This window comes from Castor canadensis, chromosome 7 (genome assembly GCF_047511655.1).
Source record: "Castor canadensis chromosome 7, mCasCan1.hap1v2, whole genome shotgun sequence".
NCBI classification, from domain to species: Eukaryota; Metazoa; Chordata; class Mammalia; order Rodentia; family Castoridae; genus Castor; species Castor canadensis.
Genome location: NC_133392.1, coordinates 78015503 through 78029020, shown reverse-complemented (window position 1 = coordinate 78029020; position 13518 = coordinate 78015503). Strand labels below are relative to the sequence as shown.

Genomic DNA, 13518 nt, shown 5'->3' with positions numbered 1-13518 from the left:
ATTCCCATTCAAGTTGTCAACTTTTATGTTTTAAATATGTAAAATACTCACATGCTCTCAAAAATCACAATTGTAAAAGGATATCCTTTTTATTTTGATTGTCCTCTTCACTTTTATGTAATAAAAAACATGTAATAATAGCAAAAGAACATTTATTATAACTTCAATTTTTTGTTTGTTTACAATAAATTCTGCCTATTGGGATTTTGCTTTTGTTTTTATTTTGCAGTACTGGGACTTGAACTTAGGGCTTTGTGTTGTAGGCAGGCACTCTACTGCTTGAGTTAGGCCTCCAGCCCCTGTCTATTGAGTTTTAAGATTGTAAAAGAACTTAATTTTTTAGAAACATATGTCAGGCTCAGTGATTTGCAGCTTTGACACTTCACTTAGATTTAATGGCTCTCAGTTGTTTCCCTATTTCAACATATCAGAGAGTTACTGTCTAGAATCTTCAAGTAACACTGACCATGTAGCATAACACACACAGGAGGGATGCAGTTGTGCTCTTCTGCCAATTTTGGGAATCATTCCGTGAAGTTAATGAGAGCGTTAGAACTCCTAATTATGCCTCTGATACAAAAGACCAGTGATGTGAACTAAAACAGGAATTATTAAATCAAGCATGCAAACACAAAAATTTAAATTCCAGATTAATAGAAGTAAACAGAGATGCCGCTTTAATGCTTGGTTTCCTACTTCAATTGCACCTTGCTTTATTTTTGGTTCAGAAAAGGGGCCTGTGGGGGAATTCTGTAGTGTAATGATATTCTTGACAACCTATCTGAAGAGTCACACAACTGGATGATTTGTGCCTAACTGGTATTAACCGTATCTAATAACATGTATTGAGTTTGTAAATCTTTAATCCAGGATAAAGCTGTGGCATACCAGCTATAACTGAGCTGGTTGAAAGAGCTAAAGGTATCTTGATAGGAAGTGTCATAACATGGCTGTGCCTTTTTTCTCTTTGCTACAGCCTTAATACAGATACTGGCAGCTGCTGCAGCTGAGCGAGATGTGGTTTATTTTACCTTTGGGGACTCAGAATTGATGAGAGACATTTATAGCATGCACTCTTTCCTTACTGAGAGGAAACTAACTGTTGGTAAGTAGGAGATAGTCTTGATACACGATATCCAGATGAATTGTATACCATCCAGGATAAACACTTGCTAAATCTGAATGGATCACAGTAGGTATGACTTTGAGGATGGGAGGACAAAGCTCTTAGAGGGGCAGCATCTACAGTGTTTTTCTTTCTGGCAGTTTCATTCATGATGTTGAATAAATATGTCAGCTTATTAGAGTGAGGTCAGCCAGGCACAGTGATGCATGCTATAATTCCCAGATATTTGAGAGCCTGAAGCAGAAGAATCATCAGTTCCAGGCCAGCCTGGGCAATATAGCAAGGGAACCCCCGCCCAGCCCCATCTCAAAAATAAAAGCATAAGGACAAAAAGCTGGAATTAATGTCCGTTTTTACTTTTGTATTTAGAAAACTAAGAGGAGGACTGAGGGTGGCAGCTCACTGATAAGAGTACATGCTTAGCATGTGAGAGGCCCTATATTCCAATCCCCAGTCCTCCCCACCTCAAAAAAGAGGAGATATATATGAAGGTAAGTTCAGACCTGAGGGGCCTGTCTTTCATATTAATCAGACATGCAACATGCTCATCCAGTGTATTTCTGCCTTGAGCCAAATGAAGAACAGATTACTGCAAACTCTTGACGGCATTTCATGGACAATATATCATTTGTAACCTGCTGTAATCATGACCTAAGTAAGGTATTCTTAAAATGTTTATGTCAGAAATGCCATCTAGATATGTGAAGTCATGCTGTATTTTTAAAAGCTAAATCTGAGCTTATATTATCTAGATTAAGATAAAACTACAGTGGTTTTTGAAGGTTTTTTTTTTCATGTACATAACATTAATTTGAAATTATTCTGGCCTTTTACTCTCCAGGAGAAGTGTATAAGCTACTGCTACGATACTACAGTGAAGAATGCAAAAACTGTTCCACCCCTGGACCAGACATCAAGCTTTATCCATTCATATACCATGCTGTTGAGTCACTTGAAGAGACTGCTGACCAGCCAGGACAAAGAACAGGGACATGAGGAGCTGAATGACTAGAACTTCCTCCACCTCTAGAGACATCTTGTTTGAATGTCAGGTGTAACATGAACCAACTTAATATAAATGTGTGTATAATCCATTGTAATCAAAGATGTGATCCCTTCTACACATATGCCATTGTCATAAGCTCCCTTCATCCTGATTTATGTGGGTTTAAATATGTTTTCTTTCCATTTTCTTCTAGTTCAGTCTTCATTCTTTGATTTTTTTTAATCCTTTCTTTTGTTCATATTTCTTGTGAAACCCATGAAAGATTGTACTCAGTTATCAGGTCTTTTTCTTTATGTCTTTATATTACACAAATTGCTTCTGCAGCTAGTGGATGCCATTGAGCCTGGGAAGAAGTTGAAATCCAGGAATCTCTCTAATGGGGCTTGCTTCACATCCCCCTGTGAGCATTTCATCCCCAACTCTTGTTACGCTCACATTGTTTGAATTTTGAAAATTAAGAATTGGAGTTCGCTCATGTTGTGTAATGCAAACATCCTAGGTTAAAGCCATTTTCTATTTAAGGCAGAATAATTTCCAGAAATTGTTCTTCTGAGACATCAACTTTAATGTTTGTCCCTTTTCCCCAACTCAATTATTAATGACACTGTTTTGGAAACTGACCAAGATGAAAAGATATATAGAATAAAAATAGAGGTTTTCCTCATATGCTATAAGGAAAACAGGTTTAAGAGAGTTGAGAGTTTGGGTTTTTTTTGGTTGTTGTTTCTTGAGATTTTCTTCTTTTAAGTTAGGATGGATATTTGTTCCATGGTGCTTGAGGCATATTTATATAACCAAAGTTTGGGAACTGGAAACTTCATGTGATTTGTATATATGGAAGTTTCTCTAGTATTCAAAGGTTATACAGTTAATAAATTTTCATTACTAAATCATTTGTCAGAAATTCTATCATCTGTATTTTATGTACTTACATAAACATTCTTTAAGTGGGTCTGTGGGAACACATAGTCTAAATAAAACTGAACGGGGCTCTGTTTAAAACCTGTTACTCATATTTGTGTCCATTTAAAACTGACAGCATAATGTCTTTGGGAGGCTAAATTGAAAGCCAAAGCCAGTCCTGTGCTAGGTATAGTTTAATCACAAAAGCACTTAGGTAGATTTCCAAACTGATACTAAACCACCTTGTTGAAATTCTGATTTACACTCAGGAAAAGCTAGTGAAGGTCAGATGCTATCAATAAGAGCGTTGGTAGATAGTATGAGCCCCCATTATCATCACTGACAGAAAAAAAGAAAAAAAACTCAGAGCCTGGACCTGTGTCTAATTCTGTGTTTGTATAGAGATTGGGATAATGGGATTTGGCATCTAAAGGCAGCCACTTGTCATTGATAAAGCTCTTTACTATAGTAACTAAAGATTTTAAAACCAGCTCCCAAATCAGAGCAGTCTGCCTTTATTTTCACTGATAGTAAACTCTTCACTTCCAAACACATTCTGTGCTTTGCTTAAGTATTCATGGTTCTATTTCATTTCCTCCTTTTTCTATCCCTATTCTCTTCCCCTCTTAGCCAGTCCCAAGACTAAGACAGTTCTTTAAAGTTTCATGAGCAGTATACATTGGTTCTTGTGGTAGAGAAACCATGGATACAAGATAGAAGACCACTCAGCCCCAGTATTCCAGAACATGGAAACTGAGACCCAGTTCTTGGTGCTGAGTTAGCACTGGGGCCATGTGGTAACTGCCTCTCTTGTGGGGTTTCAAAGAGTGATACCTGATGAGTTTTGTTCGAAGATACCCTATCCTTAAGACAGCTTAATTAGATGAAACACAAAGAGAGCTGATGTCCATTTATTGAGGAAGGAGAAAGTGGAGAGCCCTGTTACTTTGTCCTTAGAGATCCTCTGCAATAAAAATAGAAAAAGCTCTAGCATTCATATCTATTCTGAGATATTTAGCAGTACCCATTTATTCTCTTTCAGGTAGGGTGGTTTTTTTTCCTATTATTTACTTCTCCTTTAATCTGCCAAGTTCAAAAAAAAAAAACCCTCATTTTCAATTTCTGTCTATCTCACTGAAATATACAAAAACAATTTAAGAAAGTGATGTCCAGTAATGGAAAGAGCATGACATATTTAAATCAAGCAAACTGGGTTCAAATGATAGCCACGTCCCAAATTAATATTTTAACAGTTGAATCTCTGACTTAACTCAGCTAGAAAATAGACTAATACTACTGACTGGAACCAGGCAACATTTATGGAACACTTACTATATGCTCTACGTATTGTGTTTCATTTTTCCAGTAAGCTAACGGGTGCTCAGAAGTGAAAGGGAGCCTACCAAGCCACCCTTGTTCTCTACCAAATTCCAGAGTTTCAGATTTGGGGTTTGGAGATATTTGTGTCTCCATCATAACATATCTTTTCCTGCCTTTTTAGTGCTGATGATTGAATCCAGGGCCTTGTGCGTGCCGAGTACATGCTCTACCACTGAGCTGCATACCCGCAGCCCAGTAAGGAGTTACTGTGGGATGGGACCCAAGTCTAAACAGAGTTCACCTTGTCCACATGGTCATTTTATAAAATATTTTTTAGTGCACCTGCATTTTGACTGAGATACAACAGAAGTTCAGATATGACATTTTCTACTTGTGCCCAAAAAGTTTCAGATTTTGGATTTTTAAATGAGGGATGCTTGATTTGTTCTTCATCACGGGTGACTTGTTTTTAGCCAGTTGCATTGCATTCATTTGCCTCTGAGGGAATTATCTCTGCTCTTGCTGGCCGCAGTGACATTTAGGGCAGGCATACCCAAACTGGTGTTAAAAAGGAGACTGAAAAGCAGCTGTAACCAAGTCCTGTGAGTGCTACTCTGGGTACTTCTCTTCTGTACATATTGCTCTGCAAACCAAATGTTGACTAAGCTGTCCCACTCCAGAATATATTGGAGGAAACATTATTTTGGTCACATTTTAGAAAACCTCCAACAGGAAGAAGGGTATTTGGCGTAGATTCTCATCTCTTTCCTTCCCCCTTTTCCAATCCATGTGACTATATGTTCATGGCTTTTTTCTGATGTAAGGAAGACCTGCGTCCAGCTTATCTGCTGTAAAGATTGAGAAGGCCTACACTTCCTTCTCAAGCCCATGGATACTGCCCAGCCCTTTGTCTGCAAGGAAGGACAAATCCATCCATTTCTGGAATGTGAGCTCAAAATATTGGTCCTGTGATACTCACTAGAACAAACTGCTAAGATCCACTGTCCCACCATTGTCCTCTGTCCCAGTATTAGATTCCCTGTTCACCACACACCACAGGGATCTGCTGGGCCTCAGATAGCAGGTTCCAAAATAAAACTGTGTTCATCCTGTGACTAGTTTTATTTCTCCTGACTGTGTACGTGTAAGCCTAATGTGTCATAATGATTTGAACTTGGGGATAAAGAGAGGTTTATTCTAATGTTTATATGTTTTTGTGGGAAGAGAAATTCTGATCCCATCACCACTACCTTTTTTTTCCCCTCAATTACTATTCATTTGAGATTTTGTGTGCATGCACTCATTGAAAGCATTTAGAGTGTGTCTTAGGGATTAGGTGACTCTCTTTGCATTGTAGACTTGTCATTTCACATTAGGTGTTGAGCATGGAGAAGTGGTCATGGGCATGAGGATCTTTCCAAAGCTAAGGAGGATTCTGGCTGCGTGGATTTTCTTACTTGCTAGTTCCCTGAGGTCATCTTGTTTCCTAGTGTTTGCTTCCTTTTCATAATTTTCATATTTCTTCAAAAGGGCTCAAGTCGGACAGGGCGGAAGTCCTGAAGGTTCTGAGGACCTTGTCTGTGAGCATTCACATATTCACAGGCACTGTGACTGCTTTCTTGGGCCAGTCACTGGATTCTGCTTAAGGGATCTACAGATGAAGGACTTGTCCCCTGCACTCAGCAATAAGCTGAGGCAGAGAGTAAGGATGAGTGATCTACAACTCACAAGTGGCGTTTTCTTTTCACTTCTCTGTTCCAGTTTGACCTAGAGAACCCTGTTGAATCTTTACCCTTTCAATTTGGGAATGAATAGAATCCTGTACCGTGTCAATTCGCAATGTTGAACTCCCTTACTCAGCTTTGTCTGAGGAGAGTTGTGTAACAAATGGCCTAACACAAATATAACTCGAGAATGGGATAGCTTAATGCCTCCCTTGACTTAAAAGTGCTGCCATGGCATTCCGTCAGACCCCAGACTCTCAGAAAGCAGCTCAGAGGCTACAAAAGGATTTTCTAATGGAAATGTGCATTTACCAGGTGGATTTTACTTAATATCAGAGTATTTCAAAACATGGGACACCTTAGAGATAAAATAATACCAGGAGGGGTCCTTGGTCATGAAAAGATAGAGACTTTCATGTGAGAATGTTTTCTATTAAAGTTTGTAACAATCTCGAAACTTGGATGTAATATGTCAGTATTTGGGAAAGCATACTCACTAGAATTGACAGTAGCCTCAAAAGTATACTCTGATTCTCTCTTGAACATGTATGAAGATAACATCTTAATCTTGTCTCACTCCATGTGACTTGGTATGTGCTAATTTCACAGATACCAATGAACACTTTTTCACATTGTAGTATCCCTGAAATCAAAATATTTCTAGAAATTGACAGTATGTCAGGATTTGCAAGACTTTTTCTTAGTGATACATAAATACAAGTTGCATTTTATAATCCAGGACATTTTATATTTGAGGAAACATGGCCATTTAGTGGCAACTACCTCCACCTAAAGATAGCAGCAAGGTTCTCCTTCCTTGCCCATTAAGAAGTGTCATAGGAAGCCTAACAGAGTCAGGACTTTTCACCACTAGGTAGGTCAGTTACCTCTATTCCTCCATCCTTCAATGTCAGTGGAACATATATGGGGAGGAATGGCATGTTTCTCTTCCCCTTCGCAGCCTGAGGCATGTCAGCATAGCCTGTGGCGGAGCCTACACTCCAGCCCTACCCAAGAGTGACGAGATTACACACACACACCCCAGATGTCAACAGAAGCAGAAGAACCTAGGCTTCATTCCCACCTGGCAGTAATGAAGCAGTACTCCCGCCACTCTGTCCAAAACTGGAGCAAAACAAAAGATTTAATAAGATCCAGAGTCTCACAACAATATGCAAAATGTTCACATTTCAATAAAAAAAATACACTTGTTACAGTAACCCAAAAGATCTCAACTTTAATGACAAAAGACAATAGACAGTAACATTGAGATGACACAAATGTTACAATTTTTTTATTTTAAAACAGTCATAAAAATACTTCAACAAGCAACTTTGAACACTTGAAAGAGGTTGTCTCAGCTGGGAGTTACAAAGTTCAACAATTAGAAGTGCAGATTTTAGAATTGAACAATCTAAGGGGGAGGGAGGGATAGATGGGCTGAACAAGAGACTAGGAAGGATAAGAAAATAATCTGTGAATTTGAAGATAGAACAATAGAAATTAGCTAATCTGTGATGGCTGCCACAGCTCACACCTGTAATCCTAGCCGCTCCAGAAGCAGAGATTGTGGGTCGAGGCCGGCCCAGGCAAATAGTTCATGAGACTCTATCTTAAGAATACTCGACACAAAAAAGGGGCGGTGGAATGGCTAAGTTGGTAGAGCACCTGCCTAGCAAGTATAAGACCCTGAGTTCAAACCCTAGTACCGCTAAAAAAAGAAATTAGGCAATCTGAACAAGTAAAAAGTAGACTGTGAGGAAAAAGCCTAAGGGCATTTGAGAATTTGAGACCATAACAAAGGTCTAACTTTCATGCAACTGGGATCACAGAAGGAAGAAAGTGGGAGGCTGGAAAAGTATCCAAAGAAATTTTCCAAAAGTTCTCCAAGTTTGGCATATGGCATAAACCTGTAGATTAAAGAAACTGAATGAAGTCCAAACAATATCTCCAAAGTACATACAAAAGCATAGTCAAACTTCAAACTTCTGAAAACTGAGAAAAAATCTTGAAAGCAGTGAGAAAGTACACATCATCCATAGGACAAACAATTCAAGTGACTGGATTTCTTTTCAGAATTCATGAAGGCTAGAAGGAAGTGTCACAGAACTGTATGTGTGCTGAAAGAAAAGAACTGTTACTGCAGAATTCTGTACCCAGCAAAAATATGCTTCAGGAATAAAGGCAAAATGAATACCTTCCTAGATAGAGGAAAACCAAGAGAACTTGTTGCCAGCAGGTAATAGAATAGCCAAAGAAGTTCTTGAAATACGAAACTATTTTTTTGTTTAAACCTTGGAAGATCAGGAAGAAAGAACAAAGAGAAACGGTATAGGTAAGTACAGTAAACTTTATTAAGATTTCCAAATGATGTCTACCAAAGCGGAATTGTCTATTGTGGTTTACAATGTACATAGAGGAAATGACTGTCCAATGCAAATATGAGAAGGTAAAAACAGAGTAGAGTTTCTGTCCTTTACACTATTGGTGAGATGGCCTCAGAACATTGCACTAAGTTATGTATCATACAATGTCACACCCAGAGCAACCATGAGAACGGCTATAGAAAGAGACACACTCAAAGCCACTATACGCCTAGCAAAATGGAATTCTAAGAAAATGTTCCATTAACCCACAGGAAGGCAGGGGGAAAAACGAAAACAAAAATGTCAGAGAGCAACCAGAAAAAAATTAAAAACAATGGCAAAAAAAAAAAAAAACCCAGCCTGTTCTTGGAAGACATCAATAAAATCAACGAGACTATAGTTAGTCTACCTAAGGAAAGAAGAATAAAGTTATGAATTACTAATATCAGAAATGAAAAAGGGAGCACTACAAATCCTAGGATTTTAGGAACTCCATGCCCATAAACTTGATAAGCTGGAAGAAATAGACCAATTCCTTGAAAAATTCGTCTACCAAAAATCACACAAGAGGAGAGTCTGAACAGGCGTATCTCTAGTAAAGAAATGAATCAAAACTGAAAGCACTATCCCAGATGGTTTCCAGTGAACCCTACCAAACATTTAAGGAGGAAATTAAACCAATCATCTGTAATCCATTCCAGAAGAGAGAAGTAAAGGAAATATTTCTAACTCATTCCATAAGTCAGCATCAAAGACTTTAAAGAAAAGGAAACTACAGACCAATATCTCTGGGAAACACAGATGTAAAAATTCTCAACAATATAATAGTTGCTTGAATCCAGCAATATATTTAAAAGAATTATACATCACAACTAAATGAGGCCCTAGCTACCAGGAAAAAAAGAAGAAAAGTGAGGAAGAGGACATGGAGAAAAGAAAGAAATGGAAAGAAAGTTAAAAAAAAACTTTATAAAAGTAGGAACAGAGAGAACTTTCTCAACTTGATGAAGAACATACAAAAAAGCTAACATCAAACTTAATAGTGAGAAACTCAAAGCTTTCTCACAAGGAATAAGGTACGATGTTCCCTCTTGCTGTTGCATTTAACATCATGCTCAAAGACTTAATAAGACAATAGAAGAAAGTAAAAGGTATACAGAATATGAAGAAAGAAATAGAACTCTGTGTAGAAAATATGAAAGAATCAACAGAAAAGCTGGAACTAATATCAATACAGCAAAGTTGCAGGGTACAATGCTAATGTACAAAAATTAGATCACTTTCCTATATACCAGCAGCACATAAGTGTAATTTGTAATTTAAAACACCTTACAATTTAGACTAGTGGCCCCAAATGAAATATTTATGTATAAATCTAACAATACTTAAGATCTATGTGAGAAAAGCTGAAAAAATCTGACAAAACTCTCAAAGGAGAACTAATAACTTGAGAGATAGTCCATGTTTATGGATAGGAGGATTATACTGTCAAGGTGTCAGCTATTAGATTCAATGCGATCCCACTCAAAATCCCAGCAAATTATTTTGTAGCTATGACAGAATGGTTCTGAGATTTATATGGAGAGGCCCAAAACAAAATAATAATAGCCAGCTCGGTATTGAAGGAAATGAACAAAGTCAGATGACTGACACTACCTGATATCAAGACTTAACTGGACCTGACATCAAGCTACAGTAATTGACAGTATGCTATTGACAAAACTATAAACAAACAGACCAAGGAAGCAGAACAGAGATCCACATAAAATTGGTCAACTGACTTGACCAAGCAATACGATGGAGCAAAATAATGTTTGCCATAAATATTGCTGGAATAACTGGATACTTATATGTGAAAAATTAAATTTAGGCACACATTTTATACCTCTCATGAAAATTAACTCAAAATGAATCATAGACCCAAATGTGCAATGCAAAACAAACTCCTTGTAAATAAGAATTTGGTGATGACTTTAAGATATAACAACAAAGGCACTACCCATTAAAGAAATAATTGATAAGCTGGACTTCATTAAAATTAAAAATGCTGGAAAAGACTATACAAAGTGAATAAGAAATCAAACCACAGGAAATATTTGGAGAAAATAGTTGCAAAGATACATCGGATAAAGGACTCATATACAACCCTTAAAACTCAGCAAGAAGAAGATGACGAGCAATGCCATTAAACATGGACTGGAAGGGTTGCTCATCTAGCACACATAAGTTCTGGGATCCAATCTCTAGCATCACAAAAATTAATTTAAATGGGCCAAAGAAGTAAATACACCTTTCACCAAAAAATATACAAGCGGCAAGTAAGCATATGAAAAACACGATCAAAATCATGTCAACGGGGAATTGCAAGCTGGGCACTGGTATCTCATACCTGTAATTCTAGCTACTTGGGAGGCTAAAATTGGGAGGATCACAGTTTGAGGCCAGCCTGGTCAGAAAGTTTTTGAGATCCATCTCCAAAATAACCAGAGCAAAATGGACTGGTGGTGTGGCTCAAGCAGTAGAGCACTTACTTTGCAAGTGTGAAGTGCTGAGTTCAAAACCTCAGTCTTGAAATTAGATCCTGTCTTTGACCCTATATCAATATCAATTCAAAGTGGATCAAATACCTTAATATAAGGCCTGGGAAGAGTAGGGAGTACACTGGAACATATCGGCACAGGCAATAACTTCCTAAATAGAACTTCAATGGCTCAATAATTAAAAGAAAGGATGGACAAATGGAGCTACATGAAACAAAAGCTGCTGCACAGCAAAGGAAACAGTCACCAGACATAAGAAACAGCACACAGAATGGGAGGAAATCTTTGCCTGCTGTACATCTGACAAAGAACAAATAACCCAAATCCACAGAGAGTTCAAAAAACTAAATTCCCAAAGAATCAACAACCCAATGAAGAAATGGGCACATGAATTGAATAGGCAGTTTTCAAAGGAAGAGGTACAAATGGCCAATAAAAACATGAAGAAGTGCTCAACTTCTCTGGCCATAAAAGAAATGCAAATCAAAACCACACTAAGATTTCATCTCACCCCAGTTATGATGGCCATCTTCAAGAGCAAAAGGAACAATGAATGCTGGCAAGGATGCAGTGAAGCAGGAGCCCTTATACACTGCTGGCAGGAATGCAATTTAGTACAACCATTATGGAAAGCAGAGTGGAGATTCCTTTAAAAAAAAACTATAAAAATAGAACTACCACATAATCCAGCCAGAATGGCTATTATCAAGAAAACAAACAAGGACAAATGCTGGTAAGGATGGGATCAGGGATGGAAACCCTTTACAGTGCTAGTGGAAGTGTAAATTAGTGCAGCCAACATGGAAATCAATATGGAGGCTCCTCAAAAAACCAAAAGTAAAACTGCTGTATGATCCAGTGACACCACTCCTGGACATACGCCCAAAGGAGTGTAAGGCATCATACAATAGAGGCACCTGCATACCCATGTTTATTGCAGCACTGTTCACAACAGCCAAGCTATGGAAACAGCCAAGATGCCCTACAACTGATAAGTGGATTAAGAAAATGTGGTATATATACACAATGGAGTACTACTCAGCCATAAAGAAGAATGAAATTATGTTGTTTGCAGATAAATGGATGTAACTGGAAGACATCATGTTAAGTGAAGTAAGCCAGGTTCAGAAAGACAAAGGTCACATGTTTTCTCTCATATGTGTAAGAAAGATCCAAAAGATAAATATATACAGAAAAAAACCCATCATATACACCATATACATATTTATATAGAGAACATATTTGTAATAGTGGAATTACTGCATGGAATTTGGGGTAGGAGAGAAAGGAAAAGAGAATGATAAAGAGACAATATTAAAATACGCTGTATCTGTGTAAGTAGGCGACATAACGATATTGTACTAAAAGCTGTTGAATATTAAGCGGTGGGAAGTAAAGGGGAAGGGAGAGAAGTAGAGGACATTGAACTGACCACAGTATATACACAGCTGGAATACATCTAGAAACCCTGCTGAACTCTGACTTTAGAAGTAAAAATGGAAGACAGGTCTGCAAAATAGGTCTTAAGGGGTACTTGTAGGAGGGGGAAGGGTGAATGGAGAAAATGAAGAAAGGTGAATATGGTCAATGTGTTTTGTATACATATATGAAGTAGAACAATGAGGCTTTGCAATTGTTTTAGGTGAGGTGGGGGCGAACATAACCAATATGACACAATGAATGTATGCTAATAAAAATGAAAAAAACAGTCCCGCAAAAATATAAGGAATTGCAAATTAGAAAAACAAAATAACACTACACACCTATTTGAATAAATAATACAAAATACCAAGCACCAAATTCTGATGTGAAAGTGGAACATTAACTCTCAATTTCTGAGGGCAATGCAAAATGCCATCACTGGCTTCCATTTTGGAAAACAGTTTAACAGTCCTTTACAAAGCTAAATATATTGTTACACCATAAACCCAATGTCACATATCTTAGTATTTACCTAAGTGAATTAAAAAGTTATGTCCACACAAAAACCTGCATACAGATAACTACAGCAACTTTATTGATCATTGCCAAAAACTGGAAATAACAAGATCTTCTTTAGTAGGCTAACAGACAGATATACTAGGTAAGATATGGTATGTCCAGACAATGAAGTAATATTCAATGCCAAAAAAATAGTAATCAAGAAACACGGAGAAAATGTCAATGCATATTACTGAGTGAAAGATGCCAATCTCAAAGGGCTACATTCTGCGTGGCTCCAGTTATATGATATTCTGGGAGAGATAAAACTAGGGAAACCATAAAAATACCAGTGGTTGCCAGTACTGGCAGAGAGGGAGGGATGAACAAATAGAGCACGTAAGATTTTAGGGCGGTGAAATTACTCTGTATGATGCCATAATGGTGAATGCATGTCATTCTAGTGTGTGAAAATCCTATGGAATATAAAGTGCCACAAGTGACACTGAACACGACTGGACTCTGGATGGTCATGATGTGTCAATGTTGGCTCATCAGCTGTAACAACCACTATGGTGTATGTGGGATGTCCATAGTGGGGAAGTCACGTGTG

At 37.7% G+C, this 13518-nt stretch overlaps 1 protein-coding gene across 2 annotated transcripts in view; it reads left to right on the top strand.

The window, feature by feature from the left end:
• Positions 1–5467, top strand: part of Parg (poly(ADP-ribose) glycohydrolase) — a 141270-nt gene extending 135803 nt beyond the window's left edge. For both annotated transcript variants that reach the window (XM_074079414.1, XM_074079413.1), the window contains exons 17-18: positions 977–1105; positions 1968–5467. In XM_074079414.1, coding sequence (XP_073935515.1) covers positions 977–1105; positions 1968–2122 — 284 coding nt within the window. In that variant the 3' untranslated portion in view covers positions 2123–5467. The remainder of the gene's footprint in view (positions 1–976; positions 1106–1967) is intronic.
• Positions 5468–13518: the final 8051 nt, after the last annotated feature.